This window comes from Oncorhynchus kisutch, linkage group LG4 (genome assembly GCF_002021735.2).
Source record: "Oncorhynchus kisutch isolate 150728-3 linkage group LG4, Okis_V2, whole genome shotgun sequence".
NCBI lineage: Eukaryota > Metazoa > Chordata > Actinopteri > Salmoniformes > Salmonidae > Oncorhynchus > Oncorhynchus kisutch.
Window position 1 is genome coordinate 47,826,393 of NC_034177.2, and position 15,051 is coordinate 47,841,443.

Here is a 15,051-nt window from a genome sequence, read left to right on the forward strand (position 1 = left end):
GACCCCGAACATTGACTCAGTACCAGTACCCCATGTATATAGCTTTGTTATTTTATTGTTACTTTATTACATTTTTTCCTCAATTTGGGACTTGAAAAGATATTGTAATTATTGTAGCCAATTTATAAGTTCTCCTGCACCCTTATAATTATTTGTGATTACATTTTATATTGGTTATTCTGAGAGATGTGACCATTTTTGATTGTTTCCCGCTGCTTCAATTGAAGGGTATTGCGCTACTCTGTTGAAAAATCACATGCAGCTATTAGGAGGATAACCAAATCTAATATTGGCTTCCACTTGGCTTTCCATACAAATCCTTCCTTTAAAAACAAACGTGGTTTGTAGTCACTTTCATTATAAAAACAGCAATGGGGACACAGGCTACAGAAGAATCGAGAGGGTGGGGGGGGGGGTTCCATATTAGGTCCTATATGTACAATCATAAAAAAATATAATTGTATAACATTGAGGTCCTTAAATTACCATTAAGAGCTTTAAAACATCCCTGAAAGTCTTTGAATGTGACTTGCCAATGTCTGTATGAACCCTGCTTAAAAAGGATGTATAGTCCTACACCTATGGTGTAGTATAGCTGGAGTTATGGGTCATTTAGCATATACATTTTTATTCCTCTAAGTACACTTGTGGAAATGCATGAAAATCTTTTTTATTTTTTGTTTCAAACCATTTTGAAATGTTCATCCCAATGTCACCCATTGGCCCCGTTATTTATAGAAAGACCCATATGTGGAGCTGTTTGTAGACAGAATAGCACCAACGGGGCCATTTTCTCTACATCCAAATCTATGACCGCAGGGCAGACATGCACAGAAAATGAGAAGCGTTCCTACTTTGGCCATGCATTCTTCACAAAACCACACAGGAGAAATAGGTGTCACAGAGGTCAGTGTGCTGCTAAACAGTTTAGCTTCCTCCACTGTCCCAGTCCCCCCACACAGGGCTCGAAAGTGATCCTCTGCTTCGCAGCATACACATGACCATGATGGTTGACAATGTGTAAACCGATTGAGCCACGCAAAAAGGCACCGATTGGGTGGATCCAGCTGCAACATTTCAAGCTAGCTGTGGCGTGAGTTTACAGCATAAATCCGTTACACTAACCCCTCATAAAATCACTACAAAGCAAGCTACCCCGGGCGTTCAGCTAAACCCAACTGCAGATATGGTCCACGGGCACTACTGCAACTAACAGTGGTGTAAAGTACTTAAGTAAAAATAGTACTTTTGCTACACTACATTCCTAAAGAAAATAATGTACAGTCGTGGCCAAAAGTTGAGAATGACAAATAGTAATTTTCAAAGTCTGCTGCCTCCGTTTGTATGATGGCAATTTGCATATACTCCAGAATGATATGAAGAGTGATCAGATGAATTGCAATTAATTGCCAAGTCACTCTTTGCCATGCAAATGAACTGAATCACAAAAACTTTTTCACTGCATTTCAGCCATGCCAGAAAAGGACCAGCTGACATCATGTCAGTGATTCTCTCGTTAACACAGGTGTGAGTGTTGACGAGAACAAGGCTGGAGATCACTCTGTCATGCTGATTGAGTTTGAACAACAGACTGGAAGCTTCAAAAGGAGGGTGGTGCTGGGAATCATTGTTCTTCCTCTGTCAATCATGGTTACCTGCAAGGAAACACGTGCCGTCATCATTGCTTTGCACAAAAAATGGCTTCACAGGCAAGGATATTGCTGCAGTAAGATTGCACCCAAATCAACCATTTATCGGATCATCAAGAACTTCAAGGAGAGCGGTTCCATTGTTGTGGAGAAGGCTTCAGGGTGTCCAAGAAAGTCCAGCAAGCGCCAGGACCGTCTCCTAAAGTTGATTCAGCTGCGGGATCGGGAAACCACCAGTACAGAGCTTGCTCAGGAATGGCAGCAGGCAGGTAGGTGTGAGTGAATCTGCATGCACAGTGAGGCGAAGACTTTTGGAGGATGGCCTGGTGTCAAGAAGGGCAGCAAAGAAGCCACTTCTCTCCAGGAAAAACATCAGGGACAGACTGATATTCTGCAAAAGGTACAGGGATTGGAATGCTGAGGACTGGGGTAAAGTAATTTTCTCAGATGAATCCCATTTCCAATTGTTTGGGGCATTTTTTTATTTCACCTTTATTTAACCAGCTGGGCTAGTTGAGAACAAGTTCTCATTTACAACTGCGACCTGGCCAAGATCAAGCATAGTAGTGTGAATAGACAGCAACACAGAGTTACACATGGAGTAAACAATAAACAAGTCAATAACACAGTAGAATCAAAAAAAATATATATAAATTTTTTTTTTAAAAGAGTATATACATTGTGTGCAAAACACATGGAGGTAGGCGAATAATGACAATTTAGCAGATTAACACTGCAGTGATAAATGATCAGATGGTCATGTGCAGGTAGAGATACTGGTGTGCAAAAGAGCAGAAACGTAAATAAATAAAAACAGTATGGGGATGAGGTAGGTAAATTGGGTGGGCTATTTCCCGATGGACTATGTACAGCTGCAGCGATCGGTTAGCTGCTCAGATAGCAGACGTTTGAAGTTGGTGAGGGAGAAGTCTCCAACTTCAGCCATTTTTGCAATTTGTTCCAGTCACAGGCAGCAGAGAACTGGAACGAAAGGCAGACAAATGAGGTGTTGGCTTTAGGGATGATCAGTGAGATACACCTGCTGGAGCGCGTGCTACGGGTAGGTGTTGCCATCGTGACCAGTGAACTGAGATAAGGCGGAGCTTTACCTAGCATGGACTTTTAGATGACCTGGAGCCAGTGGGTCTGGCGACGAATATGTAGCGAGGGCCAGCCGACTAGAGCATACAGGTCGCAGTGGTGGGTGGTATAAGGTGCTTTAGTAACAAAGCGGATGGCAGTGATAAACTGCATCCAGTTTGCTGAGTAGAGTATTGGAAGCCATTTTGTAGATGACGTCCCCGAAGTCGAGGATCGGTAGGATAGTCAGTTTTACAAGGGTAAGTTTGGCGGCGTGAGTGAAGGAGGCTTTGCTGCAAGATAGAAAGCCGATTCTAGATTTGATTTTGGATTGGAGATGTTTGATATGAGTCTGGAAGGAGAGTTTACAGTCTAGCCAGACACTTAGGTACTTATAGATGTCCACATATTCTAGGTTGGTGATGTTAGTCGGGCGTGCGGGTGCAGGCAGGGAATGGTTGAAAAGCATGCATTTGGTTTTACTAGCGTTTAAGAGCAGTTGGAGGCCACGGAAGTGTTGTATGGCATTGAAGCTTGTTTGGAGGTTAGATAGCACAGTGTCCAAGGAAGGGCCAGAAGTATACAGAATGGTAGAGGTGGAGCAAGAGCAACATCATTGATATATACAGAGAAAGGAGTCAGCCCAAGAATTGAACCCTGTGGCACCCCCATAGAGACTGCCAGAGGACCGGACAACATGCCCTCCGATTTGACACACTGAAATCTGTCTGCAAAGTAGTTGGACAACCAGGCAAGGCAGTCATTAGAAAAGCCGAGGCTACTGAGTCTGCCGATAAGAATATGGTGATTGACAGAGTCGAAAGCCTTGGCCAGGTCGATGAAGACGGCTGCACAGTACCGTCTTTTATCGATTGCGGTTATGATATCGTTTAGTACCTCTAGCATGGCTGAGGTGCACCCGTGACCGGCTCGGAAACCAGATTGCACAGCGGAGAAGGTACGGTGGGATTCGAGATGGTCATTGATCTGTTTGTTGACTTGGCTTTCGAAGACCTTAGATAGGCATCCGGAAAAAGGTGAGCGCTACAATCAGTCCTGTGTCATGCCAACAGTGAGACCATTCATGTGTGGTGTTTCATCTCAGCCAAGGGATTCGGCTCACTAAGAACACAGCCATGAATAAAGAATGGTACCAACACAACCTCCGAGAGCAACTTCTCCCAACCATCCATGAACAGTTTGGTGACGACCAATGCCTTTTCCAGCATGATGGAGCACCTTGCCATAAGGCAAAAGTGGTAACTAAGTGGCTCGGGGAACAAAACATTGATATTTTGGGTCCATGGCCAGGAAACTCCCCAGACCTTAATCCCATTCAGAATTTGTGGTCAATCCTCAAGAGGCGGGTGGACAAACAAAAACCCACAAACTCTGACAAACTCCAAGCATTGATTATGCAAGAATGTGCTGCCATCAGCCATGATGTGGCACAGAAGTTAATTGACAGCATGCCAGGGCGGATTGCGGAGGTCTTGGAAAAGACTGCAAATATTGACTCTTTGCATCAACTTCATGTAATTGTCATTAAAAGCGTTTGACACCTATGAAATGCTTGTAATTATACTTCAGTATTCCATAGTAACATCTGACAAAAATATCTAAAGACAATGAAGCAGTAAACTTTGTGGAACTTAATATTTGTCATTCTCAAAACTTTTGGCCACGACTGTACTTTCTACTCCATACATTTTCCCTGACACCCAAAAGTACTCGTTACATTTTGAATGCTTAGCAGGACAGGAAAATTTTCCAATTTATGCACTTCTCAAGAAAACATCCCTGGCCATCCATACTGCCTCAGATCTGGCAGACTCACTAAACACATATGCTTCATTTGTAAATTGGATGCCAGGTGCACGGTGTTGTGACACATTGGTGTGGCTGGCTTCCGGGTTGGATGTGTTAAGAAGCAGTGCGGCTTGGTTGGGTTGTGTATCGGAGGACGCATGACTTTCAACCTTTGTCTCTCCCGAGCCCGTACGGGAGTTGTAGCGATGAGACAAGATAGTAGCTACTAAAAAAACAGTTGGATACCACGAAATTGGGGAGAAAAAGGGGTCAAATTCAAAAGGGAAAAAAGGGGGGGGGGAAACAGCATGGAAAACTCCAGAAAATGATGGCTTTAGATGCTTCTGATAGGCTAATTGACATAATTTGAGTCAATTGGAGGTGTACCTGTGGATGTATTTCAAGGCCTACCTTCAACCTCAGTGCCTCTTTGCATGACATCATGGAAAAAAATCTAAAGAAATCAGCCAAGACATCAGAAAAAAAATTGTAGACCTCCACAAATCTGGTTCATCATCAGGAGCAATTTCCAAATGACTTTAGGTACCACGTTCATGTGTACAAACAATAGTACGCAAGTATTAACACCATGGGACCACGCAGCCGTCATACTGCGTTCTGAAGGACACGTGTTCTGTATCCTAGAGATGAATGTACTTTGGTGTGAAAAGTGCAAATCAATCCCAGAACAATAGCAAAGGACCTTGTGAAGACGCTGGAGGAAACAGGTGCAAAAGTATCTATATCCACAATAAAACGAGTCCTATATCGACATAACCTGAAAGGTCGCTCAGCAAGGAAGCAGCCACTGCTCCAAAACTGCCATAAAAAAAAAAGAGACTACGGTTTGCAAATGCACATGGGACAAAGATTGTACTTTTTGGTGAAATTGGTCTGATGAATCAAAAATAGAACTGTTTGGCCATAATGACCAAGATTATGTTAGGAGGAAAAATTGGAAGGCTTGCAAGTCGAACACCACCATCCCAACCGTGAAGCACGGGGGTGGCAGTATCATGTTGTGGGGGTGCTTTGCTGCAGGAGGGACGGGTGCACTTCACAAAATTGATGGCATCATGAGGTAGGGAAAATTATGTGGATATATTGAAGCAACAAGACATCAGTCAGGAAGTTAAAGCTTGGTTGCAAATTGGTCTTCCAAATGGACAATGACCCCAAGCATGCTTCCAAAGTTGTGGCAAAATGGCTTAAGGACAACAAAGTCAAGGTATTGGAGTGGCCATCACAAAGCCCTGACCTCAATCCTATAGAAAATGTGGGGGCAGAACTGAAAAACTGCATGCGAGCAAGGAGGCCTACAAACCTGACAGTTACACCGGCTCTGTCAGGAGGAATGGGCAAAAATTCACCCAACTTATGGTGGGAAGCTTGTGGAAGTCTACCCAAAAGTTTGACTCAAGTTAGACAATGCTACCAAATACCAATTGAGTGTATGTAAACTTCTGATGCACTGGGAATGTGATGAAAGAAATAAAAGCTGAAATAAATCACTCTACTATTATTCTGACATTTCACATTCTTAAAATGTGGTGATCCTAACTGACCTAAGACAGGGAATTTTTACTAGGATTAAATGTCTGGAATTTTGAAAAACTGAGTTAATTTATTTGGCTATGGTGTATGTAAACTTCAACTGTATATTTTGATTTGTTTAACACCTTATTGGTTACTACATGCTAGAGGTCGACCGATTAGGATTTTTCAACGCCGATAACGATTATTGTAGGATCAAAAAAAGTCGATACAGATTAAATAAATAATGACAATTACAACAATACTGAATGAACACTTATTTTAACTTAATATAATAAATCAATAAAATCAATTTAGTCTCAAATAAATAATGAAACATGTTCAATTTGGTTTAAATAATGCAAAAACAAAGTGTTGGAGAAGAAAGTAAAAGTGCAATATGTGCCATGTAAAAAAAGCTAACGTTTAAGGTCCTTGCTCAGAACATATGAAAGCTGGTGGTTCCTTTTAACATGAGTCTTCAATATTCCCAGTTAAGAAGTTTTAGGTTGTAGTTATTATAGGACTCTCTCTCTCTATACCATTTGTATTTCATATAGTATTGCCAGCCTAGAGAGTTGATAGGCTTGAAGTCATAAACAGCGCTGTCCTTCAAGCATTGCGAAGAGCTGCCGATAAAACGCACAAAAGTGCTGTTTGAATGAATAGTTACGGGCCTGCTGCTGCCCACCACTGCGCAGTCAGACTGCTATCAAATCAGTCTTAATTATAATAAACACAGAAATACGAGCCTTAGGTCATTAATATGGTCAAATCCGGAAACTATCATTTCGAAAACAAAACATTTATTCTTTCAGTAAAATATGGAACCGTTCCGTATTTTATCGAATGGGTGGCATCCAAGTGTAAATATTGCAGTTACATTGTACAACCTTCAATGTTATGTCATAATCATGTCAAATTCAGGCAAATTAATTACAGTCTTTGTTAGGAAGAAATGGTCTTCACGCAGTTCGCAATGAGCCAGGCGGCCCAAACTGCTGCATACACCCCGACTCAAGTGACAATTTCCCTAGTTAATATTGCCTGCTAGCATGAATCTTTTAACTAAATATGCAAGTTTTAAAAAATATACTTGTGTATTGATTTTAAGCTTGGCATTGATGTTTATGGTTAGGTATATTGGTGCAACGACAGTGCTTTTATCTCAAACGCGTTTGGTGAAGTAGGCTGTGATTTGATGATAAACAGGCACAGCACTGATTATTTGCAACGCAGGACAAGCTAGTTAAATTAGTAATATTGTCGACCATGTGTAGTTAACTAGTGATTATGTTAAGATTCATTGTTTTTTATGAGAAGTTTAATGCTAGCTAGCAACTTACCTTGGATCCTTGCTGCACTCGCGTAACAGGTGGTCAGCCTGCCACGCAGTCTCCTTGTGGAGTGCAATGTAATCGGCGTCCAAAAATGCCAATTAACAATTTTTATGAAAACGTCCCTAATTAAATCGGCCATGCCGCTCGACCTCTACTACTTGATTCCGTATGTGTTATTTCATAGTTCTGACATTCACTATTTTCTACAATGTAGAAAAAAGTTAAAATAAAGAAAAACCTTGAATGAGTAGTTCTCCAAACTTTTGACTGGTACTGTATGTGTTTGTTCGAGTCTCACCTTTTCACGGAGGGTTCATTTGTGACCAATGTTGTTTTTTTTTACATTGGGTAAAAATAGAGACTGAGCTAGAAAATGGTATATCATACACTACAGTTGAGGAACAATGGGAAAGTAATTCTGCTTTGAAAGTTGATAAACTTGTAACCCAACTTTGAGAAAATGGCCCTTGAATATTTTGGTTCACCTACTGGAGAGCTCTTCTTTGTCTATACCCATTCAGCATAGTTCATACCTTCTTAAGCCCCACCCATCTTTTTAAGGATTCACATGTGAGGCCATGTGCTAAACAGAGTGAGTAGTGTACTAAACAACCAAACATTTCAAGACTAAAGGTATATACTATGTCTATCGACATGTCTGTAGACTGTTGTCGCAGTGACATCATGAACAGTCTATTGTCGTCCGACATTAAACTTCTAGTTATGAAAAAGTATAACACAAAAACGACAGGCTGCATGACATCAACAGTCTGGTGGTCCAAAATAGTATAACTGGTGTATTTAACACAAATAAACCCATCTGTTTAAAAATGAATTTAGTATATATAAATTTAGCAAACCAAGCAACGTTTTGGTTCATTTCTAGCTTGTTAGTTCTAACAATGACTATATCATAGCTGACAACGTCTTAAATTTAGCTAATTAGTACTCATCATTACAGGAAAATAATTAATGGCGAGCTAATTACAGAAAATAGCTGACAATTGTGAATGTTACGAAATAAAAGCAGGGCATTCTACTGGAGAATTTTAGAACTTCAACACCGTCTCATTGGCCTAACGTTATATCCTAATTTGACTTTGGTGCAGGTCATGCTGTTCACATTACCTTCTCTGGTAAACACACACGCTATATCAAATATTATCTAAATGCATTTGTCACATGCACAGGAGACAGAAGGTGTAAACGGTACAGTGAAATGGTTACTTGCATAGTGGAGTCTTTTGTTTCCAATGAACAATGAACCAAAATCACAACTCATAACGTTACTACAATGCATGAACCTGCAGGTAGCTAAAGCTAACCAAACTAGGTTCAATGTTAGCTAGCTAACATTAGGCTATAACTAGCAATGCAAACCGCATTTTTTTTTGTGCAGTTTGTGATATTATTCAAAAAAAGCTGCATGAGAAAGGATTAGCTACACATACTGAGCAGCTCATGTTATAGACAGAAGCATGATACATGGCAAACCAATCTGAACTCATCTCTCAGCATGTCCAGCCCATCCATTATCTCAGCCAATCATAGCTAGCAGGAAGGTTCCTGACTTTTTCCATTGCTATTTACAGATGGCATGCAAGTTTGTTATTAACTTCTTGGTGACAGGGGGCAGTATTTTCACATCCGGATGAAATGCATGCCCAAATTCAACTGCCTGCTACTCATCCCCAGAAGATAAGATATGCATCTTATTAATATATTTGGATAGAAAATACTCTTACGTTTCTAAAACTGTTTGAATCATGTCTGAGTATAAGAACTTATTTAGCACGCGAAACCCTGAGGACAAACCATCAGATGTATTTTTTTTTTTGAGGTCATTATTTTCAATGGGTTTTCATTGGGAATCCAGATTTCTAAGGGACCTTCTTGTAGTTCTTATCGCTTCCACTGGATGTCAACAGTCTTTAGAAATTGGTTGAGGTTTTTCCTTTGTGTAAGGAAGTACGGCCATCTTGAACGAGGGTAACTTGAAGTGTACTGTAGATAGAAGTGCGTGACCAGAAAGCTAGCTACAGTTTGTTTTCCTCCTGTATTGAACACAGATCCTCCCGTCTTCAATTTTATGGCAAAGTTTACACGTAACTTTTGAGAACTTGCGCAACGTGACTACAAACTTTTCTGGATCAAACGTGCCAAATAAATGTACATTTTGGATACACACACACTGGGGCAAAAAAATATTTAGTCAGCCACCAATTGTGCAAGTTCTCCCACTTAAAGAGATGAGGCCTGTAATTTTCATCATAGGTACAATTCAACTATGACAGACAAAATGAGGGGGAAAGAAATCCAGAAAATCACATTGTAGGATTTTTAATGAATTTATTTGCAAATTATGGTGTAAAATAAGTATTTACCCCTACGAGGGGTGCGTCACTAAACTGGGTTGAGTCACAGACGTAATCTTCCTATCCGGGTTGGCACGCCCCTCGGGTTCGTGCCGTGTGGGAGATGTCAGTGAGCTATACTCGGCCTCGTCTCAGGGTAATAAGTTGGTGGTTTGAAGATATTCCTCTAGTGGTGTGGGGGCTGTGCTTTGGCAAAGTGGGTGGGGTTATATCCTGCCTGGTTGGCCCTGTCTGGGGGTGTCGCCAGACGGGGCCACAGTGTCTCCCGACCTCTCCTGTCTCAGCCTCCAGTATTTATGCTGTAATAGTTTGTGTCGGGGGGCTAGGGTCAGTCTGTTATATCTGGAGAATTTCTCCCGTCTTATCCGGTGACCTGAGCCCTAGGACCTTGCCTGGCCTGATGACTCCTTGTTGTCCCCAGTCCACCTAGTCGTGCTGCTGCTCCAGTTTCAACTGTTCTGCCTGTGGAACCCTGACCTGTTCACCGAACATGCTACCTTGTCCAGGACCTGCTGTTTTTGACTCACTCTCTACCGCACCTGCTGTACTTCTACACCTGCATTGCTTTCTGTTTGGGGTTTTAGGCTGGGTTTCTGTCTAGCACTTTGTGACATCGGCTGATGTAAGAAGGGCTTAATAGATACACACATTTGATTGATTGAGATGCGAAAGTGCAACATAAGTGGACTGCAGAGCATGTAAGCGGAGCAAGGAGCTGAGCGTGCCCAATTTGACTGGAACGCAGTGTGAGATTCCCAAAGGCTGGAACCTTCTCGCCCGCTTCAATTTCGCTCCAGTAGCGCTCACTTCATGAGCTCAGGGCATGCCCGGCCCAGCATGCACTTGTAGTCTACTTGTGTGCCGCTATCGACACTTGCTTTAGCTACTGTCATGGAGTTTGCTAAACATTTTCATAAAGAAACTGATAAAACACACAGGTGCTAAATCAAGGTGACTTAGAGGGAGTGCAGTGATGTCGTGTCCACAACTAAATAATCAGTGGAATCTGCAAAGACATATCCCGAAAGCATGATGGTGTACACACTACAAGCACATGCGAAAAGGGATCGGGTGGGCAGATAACTAAAGAGTGTCATTTTAGCAAAGTATTTGCAAACAAAAAATCTGATCTCTTAAACATCGTTCATTTTGGTTTTTATTATGTATTTTATTTAACCTTTATTCAACTAGGCAAGTCAGTTAAGAATAAATTCTTATTTACAATGGTGGCCTAGGAACAGTGAGTTAACTGCCTGTTCAGGGGCAGAACGACAGATTTGTACCTTGTCATCTTGGGGATTTGAACTTGCAACCTTCCGGTTACTAGTCCAACACTCTAACCACTAGGCTACCCTGCCGCCCCAATGTATACAAATAGGCCATCATTAATTTGGGCCCAATAGGCCTGGAACATTCCCACATTCAAGGAGTTTTACGTTTTGATTGGGTTATTTTGCCTAAAAACATTTAGGCTTATATATATATATATATATATATATCATTTTTTTTATTATAGAAAAATCAACTCTGCCCAGCCTGGCAAGAATGGCGAAAAGGGTGTTTAGCCTCCCCAGTGGCTCTGCATGTGTGGGGAGCGTATTCTCCGCTACTGACCTGCTCTCCAGGCACCACTGCATGAACCTGAAGCCACAGAGTGGCAAAACATTTTTTTTTTATGAATACAAAAAGGCACTAAGCCATTTTTTGTTGAATTTGTATTTATTTTAAAATAAGTCACAGCCTATATGCGCAATTTATAGACTGATTTAATTAAACTAAATGTTGTTTAAATGCTGAGCACTTTATGTCCCTACCAGCCTATTGTGTCACACACGCAAATCCTTCAATGTATTTCTTTGTAGGCTATAGCCTTGAAGGAATATAGCCTAAATAATTCATGTTTATTCCTTCTTCGGCTCCCTGTCTGGCTCATGACCTATTTAGAGTGTTTATATGCTGTTTAATATGACATGTAGCCTATTTGAAATATGCGCTTCTTACATTCACCTTTTCATGTTAATTCAAATACTTTTATTCAAATTCACACGTTTTGATTTCAATACTATAAAACCTAAATGGTCGGTCCAGGCAGTCAAACAAAATAGGTGGGTGTTGGTTAAACTGTGATTATAATGAATGGGGCGGATTTGGAGCAGCAGTTTTTTTCCTGTGAGCACAGAGCGATTTTTAGCGGAGCAGTAGGAAGCGCCACTCGATGAGCAGGATTTTCCAACTGCTCAACTCCGCTCACATGCTCTGGTGGACAGATGAATCCAACGCAAAAAAAAAACATCTCTCCAGCTTAAACTGATATTTTTATGCGGATTTTTGTATTATGCTAATTTAATTGGTGTGGATATCAACCTTAAGGGGTTTAAGAAGTGAGAAATACATACAGAAAGCTGTGACTCTTCTCTCTGTAACTAGAACAGCAGTTAACTGCATGTTCTTCCACAATTACAATTGAGCAAGGGTCATATGCTTGTGATTCTCAGAATGCATCTCTCCCTCCTTGTGCACAATGGGAGTGAGAGTGTCTCGGTCACACATCAGCTGACAGTGAAACAGGAACAGACCGATACTTTCATAGCAGGAACCAACATAATGCATAGGCTATCACTGTTGACCATATAATTGTTTTAGAACAATAAACAAGAACGCTGTGTAGCAAAAATCATAGAAAATTACTGACGTACGCAAAATGCTTCAATTTTCAGTTTATAGTTGCAGCTCGAACGGTAAAGGGGTTAACAGCTTAGCTTCCTTTGCTGTCCGACTGCCCCATACTGGGCTCAAACCAGTGATTCGCAACACGTGACCACCCTCCTTGACAATGTTCCAATCGGTAGCTTTTTGTATCACTCAATCAATTTGATGGCTCCATCAAACGTTTTTACAGCAACGTTATCAACTCCGTTACATAGGACTCGACCTAACCTAGATAGATTATGATGAGACTTCAAAATGGGGAAGGCCAATAAAAAATTAAGTGTTTTCTGTGTGGCTATTTGTCCAGCCAGTAACTATGGTGCGAATTAGAGAACTTGACAACATTCCTCCAGTAAAGTCTCCGATTACACAGACCACACGACTAACACCCAAACACCAGTTGTTCATAGTTTCAACTTAAGCCATGTTAAATGGCTGAGGCTTAAAACGGCCATTAAAAGTCAGGGTGGAGCAGACAGTGATACAGGAGTAGTCAAGTACGTGTGGGAGGGTAACACCAGACAGATAGCAGTGGGGCTGGGCTGTGGTATTTCGGAGGTTTGTAAATTGATCGCTATACTGGCTCTGTGAGGCTGCACTTTACTTCCCCTATCAAACCGTTGACAGCCAATCTGCTCTAGCCAATTCAATGAACAAGGCATGCATTGGCCTAGTATATTCAGTAGGCTACACCTGAAAGCCTTCTATGCCATTAGGCTACGCCATATTCTTGCCATCTCTGGGCTCTGGAGGAACCAATGCACCACTCTCTCTTAGGCTTTTCCATGGTACACTTTGGTCAAGTTCAGCCCTCACTTGAGTACATCGGCACAAACTGGCATTTCAAAAGTCGACATGTACGCAACTATGTATCTGGCTGTGTTAAGCTACTGACCTATTTGACCTAGATAGTTCGTATGCATTGATATGTAGGCTACATGTGCCTTTACATTTTTTTATGTAGCTCTGTCCTTGAGCTGTTCTTGTCTATTAATGTTCTGTATTATGTCATGTTTTGTGTGGACCTCAGGAAGAGTAGCTGCTGCGTTTGCAACAGCTAATGGGGATCCTAATAAAATACAAAAAAAAGCGGTTAGGGTTCTGTACATTCAGCATCTCTCAAGTGGGGAGTAAACAGCTAGCTAGCCGTATTTCAAGCTTCTCAGAGGAGCAGTGTGGTTAAAGGTAACATTTGGAGTACAGTGGAATACCCCACCCCTGTATTGAGGTATGTTTCCCAACCTATATCTCGTGCCGGCTCCAAGGTGTCTTAATGTAACGCAGGGGAGGAACATAGTATGTTGAGGGCGATGAAACAAAGGAAGCCCATTCATTTTCAACGAAGGGAGCAAAGTGGGCATTGGGCAATGCGAGCATGGGTGAGACCAAAGTTGGAATAAACTGAACTTTATTCAAATACTCTGCGAAGCTCACTAGTGTAGTTTCCAGCCCCTAGTGGATTGACTGTTGATACGTAGCACTACCTAGCCTGCTTACACCAACATGGGGGCGAAGCAAGCCTAGCTATCAGAATTTATGCGTTAATGGGATCTCTGCCATTACCATGATTGCGTTCCGACCCCAGTGCAGCTCAGTGTAAACAAGCGTAATGGTAGTGTCGCTATCTTCTGGCGATCATCATGCTAGACAGTTGGATCTATATTTAAATCAGAGATTCAACACTAATCATATCGGTCACACACAAACGGCAGTAAATAGCACATTATCAGCAATGATTGTGCAAAGAGCGTTGACAGGAGGTGTAGGTTGCTAGCTTAGCTAACGTTAGCTGCTCATTCGTGAGAAGTTCAAGACATGATCACAAAGCGATAGATACAAATGAAAGCACAACGTTTGTTACAGTGTTTTCGATTAGGAGGGTGCGAGGTTAACTTTGATTAATGTGTTATATGCTGCACGGTTCCTATTTTAGAGCTAGGACCGTACAAGGAGTCTGCATTTGAGATTCGCAAAGGAGCGGAAGTTGGGCAAAGCGGCTGCCGAGCTAAAAATAACAGCTAGACTAACGTTAGCCGAGCAATAATCGCGGTTTGTTTATCCAGCTCTTATACACAGTAGCTTAAATCAAAGCATGCACATACAAACCCTAAAGATATCATATATCCTCCAATGTGGATAAAAACGACATCTTACCTTAGCCTCATCAGATAACTGCTCCTCATGATCCGCCATCTTTTCTTCCGGCACCAGCAGCTTGTCGAAGCCGAATCACAACTTCGGCAGCATCATACAGTTGATTTTGATTTGTGTGCACGTACATATGAAATATATCATCACTTCACCAATCAGGGACTAATTATTATCCATAAGCACGTCAGTCCTACTTCATGTGTTGAACATAGTCCATGGTTTTGCAAGCATATGTTTGGTCATACGAAATAACATTGAAATAATATCGTTGTAAATTGTGTTATATGTTATAAGTATAGCGTGCGTGTTAAAAGTACCCAGTTAGAATTAATTGCCAGTTGTATCTTGTTTCTGATTTTTGGGGGGTGAAATGTATTTACACCATTTGACCACATTTGCAGTAAT

The 15,051-nt window shown here is 41.4% G+C and overlaps 1 protein-coding gene across 2 annotated transcripts in view; it reads right to left on the reverse strand.

The window, feature by feature from the left end:
- The window catches only part of LOC109889625 (F-actin-capping protein subunit alpha-2-like), a 46,990-nt gene extending 32,196 nt beyond the window's left edge, over positions 1-14,794 (reverse strand). The window contains exon 1 of one of the 2 annotated variants that reach the window (XM_020481194.2): positions 14,650-14,794. In XM_020481194.2, the coding sequence (XP_020336783.1) occupies positions 14,650-14,688 (39 nt within the window). In that variant the 5' untranslated portion in view covers positions 14,689-14,794. The remainder of the gene's footprint in view (positions 1-14,649) is intronic. The other variant, XM_031823131.1, reaches the window with a different exon arrangement.
- Positions 14,795-15,051: the final 257 nt, after the last annotated feature.